Source organism: Gobio gobio, assembly GCF_949357685.1.
Source record: "Gobio gobio genome assembly, chromosome: 6".
Lineage (NCBI taxonomy): Eukaryota > Metazoa > Chordata > Actinopteri > Cypriniformes > Gobionidae > Gobio > Gobio gobio.
Window position 1 is genome coordinate 6,871,307 of NC_137102.1, and position 5,722 is coordinate 6,877,028.

The 5,722-nt window shown below is 36.1% G+C and overlaps 1 protein-coding gene across 2 annotated transcripts in view; it reads right to left on the minus strand.

Annotated features, from left to right (window-relative positions):
* Positions 1-2,602: 2,602 nt before the first annotated feature.
* Positions 2,603-5,722, minus strand: part of otulinb (OTU deubiquitinase with linear linkage specificity b) — an 18,868-nt gene continuing 15,748 nt past the window's right edge. Inside the window, exon 9 of one of the 2 annotated variants that reach the window (XM_079818638.1) lies at positions 2,603-5,064. In XM_079818638.1, the coding sequence (XP_079674764.1) occupies positions 4,810-5,064 (255 nt within the window). In that variant the 3' untranslated portion in view covers positions 2,603-4,809. The remainder of the gene's footprint in view (positions 5,065-5,722) is intronic. The other variant, XM_079818639.1, reaches the window with a different exon arrangement.

A 5,722-nucleotide genomic window follows, 5' to 3' on the forward strand; every position in this document is an offset into this window, starting at 1 on the left:
ACTTATTTTTTTCAACATGGGGGCAGGAGAGCTGTCAGTCAAATTAATGTGAAAAAGTAACTTGCGTTACTTTTGTGAAAAAGTAACTCATATTTTGTTGTAGAAACAGTTTCTGCCAGTCTCATGTAAATCTTGAGTACCTATAGAGTAGTATAACATCCTTCGTGTCTCCCAAGAGTCTTTAGTTTGATCATAGCGTCTGAAAGCTGTGACATCCTTAGAAAACATGGAAAAAAATGTTTTTAGAACACGGTCATGCGTGAGTTTTACAACATGTGTGTGTGTTTATGGTTTATGAGGACATGATTTGATGTATGGACTATTGTATGTGACTTAGCAGTAGCGGGACAGTTTTGCACTAGTGCGTTTACACAGAAAAGCAATGGAATAGACGCGCATTTGAGTGAAGAAGCGCGCTTTGTGTGAGGTTTAATATGAAAGAAGTCGTTTAGTTCAACATATTTTCCCACTCTTTGTGCATTGTTTGGAGTGGTTTTACAATAAACAAACAGACACCTATAATGGTCAGCTAAACAAATGCATTTAAACACATCATCGCATGCTCCATTGATAAATCAACTATACGCTCATGTTGTTTACTTGATGTGCACTTACGCCAGCCACACACACACACACACACACACACACACACACACACACACACACACACACACACACACACACACACACACACACACACACACACACACACACACACACACACACACACACACACACACACACACACACACACACACACACACACACACACACACACACACATTTGAAGCCGTTTTACTCACCGCCCGCGGTTACAACGCGTGAACCTTTATCGTTGGGACCGCTCCATCCTTCAGCATTAGACGGGGTTGAACTGGCCTTGTTTATAAAACAATCATCGCCGAAATGCAGGGAACAAACAAAAACACTTGCGCAACTCCGGACAAACAAACTCCATCTACTGTCCCAGTAACGCTGGGTTCTTTGGGAAGGTGAACAGGGGTGTCTTGCCCTGACAACCAAAAACACACTTCTCTTTGGTGACATTGTTGATTTATTGACGTCCTGTGACCTGTGCAGGACAGCCGCCGACTTCCCTACAGCCGAGCAAAGCGCGTGGATGGGCGTGCATTTGTTCTCTCGCTCAGCTCTAGTCGCGCGCGCGCTCTTCCGGGAGACAAGCCTGCACAAGGAAATTCCTATGGGAAATTCCGCCCTTGTTGACGTCACATAGGTCCATACTCGGAAAAAAAACTTTCCGACACTTGAACCTCACTTACAGTTTTTCTCGATTGCTAAGACACATTTCTTGAAAGCTGCTCTCCTTTTCTCTTAACTGTGAACACAAAACCACATTTTCAAGCTACATTCACAAAACCTCAGACTCTTCTTGCAAAACCAAACTTTCACCTCAAAACAGTTCAATCTGTGCTCAAAACTGAACTATGTGGTCAAATCGTGCCCTGAGTCAATCAAAATTAAAAACACTACTGAACAGTCACTAAACACTACGTAGAAAAATAGAAAACACAATGCTCAGGACATGAAGCTGGAGAAATAAAGGTTTATTGTCCACTGTAGGCTAAATGCATGTTGCAAAACAACAAAAACCCTGTGCATTTAGCACTTGGACAAAAAGACAAAACAGAAATCTTATGCATTTGCCACTTGTGTACAGTAAGCCCATGTGAAAATAAAGTACAAAAATATACATGGAATACTTGGCCTACGAACAGTTAGACCAACCCTCCAATACAATACTACAGTATATTGGCACAGTGATGTACTGAAACATATATTTACTTACAGTATACTGTGGTACAGTATATAGTATGTCATACAATAATTGCTGTCAACATTTACATACTGTACTATAATGTCAAAAAAAGGTAATTACCTGTTCTCTAAATCTTCGGATTATGGTGGACACAGTGAATCTACTGATGTTTGGTTGTACCCTTTGTCCAGCCTCCCTCATGCTCATACCATGGACAAGAACATGGTCAATTACAGTAGCTCTGATTTCATCAGGAATTACTGTTCTTTGTCTTCGCTGATCACCTCGACCACCTTGACCTCCTCTCACACAAACTCGTCCTCTCAGATTTCTATCCATTGTAGGGCCTCACAAACCAGTGCTCTCTGAACTGCTGACTGTATATGTTCCCTCACATCATTAGCCACAAGTGTGATCAATTTTGAGTTGTTGTGTTCAAGTGGTGACATCTGTGCTTTAATTGTGTTTGACTTTTGTCACCTGTGCTCACCATTTTGCAGCACGGGTGCATCACAATGAAAATGTGTTGGCAAGTTGTGTCTAAACAGGTGAAAAGTGCTTATGGTTTTGCCAAAAGAGTGATTGATTCAATCAGTGGGTTCAGGCAACTGAGCATTTGGTTCAGACAATAGGGTTTAGTGTTTTAGCAATTGAGAAAAACTGTAATTTCCCTGATATTGTATGTATGTACAAGTTCTGCAATAATATATATATATATATATATATATATATATATATATATATATATATATATATATATATATATATATATATATATATATATATATATATATATATATATATAAACTTTCCGAAACTTAGCATGGGAATCCAAGTCTTTAACAGTATGAAAAACTAAGTATGCATAAAATAGCATTATTCCATACAAGTCCATAAAAGTGCATCTATCCATCATAAAAGTGCATCTATCACCATTAAAGTGCATCTATCATCATAAAAGTGCATCTATCCATCATAAAAGTGCATCTATCCATCATAAAAGTGCATCTATCCATCATAAAAGTGCATCTATCCATCATAAAAGTGCATCTATCATCATAAAACCATCATAAAAGTGCATCTATCCATCATAAAAGTGCATCCATCCATCATAAAAGTGCATCTATCCATCATAAAACTGCATCTACCATCATAAAAGTGCATCTATTCATCATAAAAGTGCATCTATCATCATAAAACCATCAAAAAAGTGCATCTATCCATCATAAAAGTGCATCTATCATCATAAAAGTGCATCTATCATCATAAAAGTGCATCTATCATCATAAAAGTGAATCTATCATCATAAAAGTGAATCTATCATCATAAAAGTAAATCTATCATCAAAAAAGTACATCTATCCATCATAAAAGTGCATCTAACATCATAAAAGTGCATCTATCATCATAAAAGTGCATCTATCCATCATAAAAGTGCATCTATCATCATAAAAGTGCATCTATCCATCATAAAAGTGCATCTATCATCATAAAACCATCATAAAAGTGCATCCATCCATCATAAAAGTGCATCTATCATCATAAAACCATCATAAAAGTGCATCTATCCATCATAAAACCATCATAAAAGTGCATCCATCCATCATAAAAGTGCATCTATCATCATAAAACCATCATAAAAGTGCATCTATCATCATAAAACCATCATAAAAGTGCATCCATCCATCATAAAAGTGCATCTATCATCATAAAACCATCATAAAAGTGCATCCATCCATCATAAAAGTGCATCTATCATCATAAAACCATCATAAAAGTGCATCTATCCATCATAAAAGTGCATCTATCCATCATAAAAGTGCATCTATCCATCATAAAAGCGCATCTATCCATCATAAAAGTGCATCTATCCATCATAAAAGTGCATCTATCCATCATAAAAGCGCATCTATCCATCATAAAAGTGCATATATCCATCATAAAAGTGCATCTATCATCATCATAAAAGTGCATCTATCCATCATAAAAGTGCATCTATCCATCATAAAAGTGCATCTATGTGCATCTATCATCATAAAAGTGCATCTATCATCATAAAAGTGCATCTATCCATCATAAAAGTACATCTATCCATCATTAAAGTGCATCTATCCATCATAAAAGTGCATCTAAGTGCATCTATCATCTTAAAAGTGCATCTATCATCATAAAAGTACATCTATCCATCATAAAAGTGCATCTAAGTGCATCTATCATCTTAAAAGTGCATCTATGTGCATCTATCATCATAAAAGTACATCTATCCATCATAAAAGTGCATCTAAGTGCATCTATCATCTTAAAAGTGCATCTATCCATCATAAAAGTGCATCTATCCATCATATAACTTGTAATCATATCATATATAACACTACATAATGTAAACCATACAAGATTGCAGCTGCTTTCAGCCATTATGCTCTAAAAATCTGAAGATTCCTGCATTCACAAACTTCTGAGTCATCTCTTATGGCATTTCTTTAAAAACTTTCAGTGAACAATTAATTTGGGGTGGAGGCAAACTGTTGTAATGCTGCATACATGCTTCATCAGATGCGTATGAATTATTGAGGCGTGGCCGTTTCTCATTTCCTGCCCACGCTGTGTACACTGCTTTACAAAGTAATAAACAGTCACACCGTTAAGATGAAGTCATCAAGGACACAGAGATCTTAAAACGAATGGCACATTAAACTACCTAAAAATCTAGAAAATAACAAGTCTAGATTTAAGGTTAAATTTTTATTGTAATATGCAAAGCAACAATTAACTTTGTAAACTAATAAAAATCATTAAAAATCCCAGCTGGAGGTGCAGCGATGTCTCATAAAACCACTGCAAATAATTTATTTAGAAATGCATACTTTTATCCATGAAATGACATCGGTAGCAGAATAAGGATAACAAATCTTAACATTTACCAGAATTAACACAAGAAAGGAAAAAACACAAATGCAAGAAGAACTGCAAGGTGGAAAACAAAAGGATTGTCCAGTAACTCCTGAGCTCTGTCGATTGTGTACGATATACTCCTTAAAGACGTGTAATGTTTGATTGTCCGTCTGAGGGTTGATTCCACTTTGGTCTACCATGTTCATCAAATTTGGAGGACTTTTTGGGCACGAGTGCATTGTAGTGTCTGTCATCTTCTGTAAGCAAGCAGAGAGAAGGCCAGTCTTCCCTGTGGTCGTTGGGGTAGTATGTGACGAACTCTTCAGTGTCACACTTGTACAGCCGAACGACACGGATCGTCTGTTGAAGGGAATGACCCAGGAGGCACATCTCCACCTAAATGGCATTACATAAGGAGAGGTTCCTTCATAAAAATATGATCACTTCAACCATTTCAACAATGCAATGGACTAAAGGAAGGGTAGGCAGTTTTTTCTTTATATATATATATATATATATATATATTAGGGATGCAACAATACAGTTAGCCCACGGTTCAATACATACCTCGGTTTTTAACCACGGTTTTCAGTTCGGTTCGGTTCTGATGGCTTGTCACATAAATTTTTTGTTATTCTATTCTTAGGCGACAGGAACAGCAAGAGGTTAAAGAGAAAAAACACTATTTTTTTATTGCAATACTCTTTCTTTATTTTACTTAAAAGAATTGAAAAACCTTACTTAAACTTAAAACTTTACTTAAAAAAACCCTTGTACACATTCCTAGTGTATTGTATAATATAAAATAAATATATATAAAGATTTACACTGGCAGCTCAGAGCTGTACAGCAGCATTTAAGTATGAAATTGAATGAATGAATGTAAAAATAAAACACTACATAGACTTCACTATAAAATATACACTGATTCTTAGTTTTTCAGTCAAGAGCAGTGAGTGATTTTCTCTTTGTCTTTTGTTATTTTATTAATAGTTCACTCAAAAATTAAAATTCTGTCATCGAGAAATGAATACAGGTTTGGAACAATATTAGA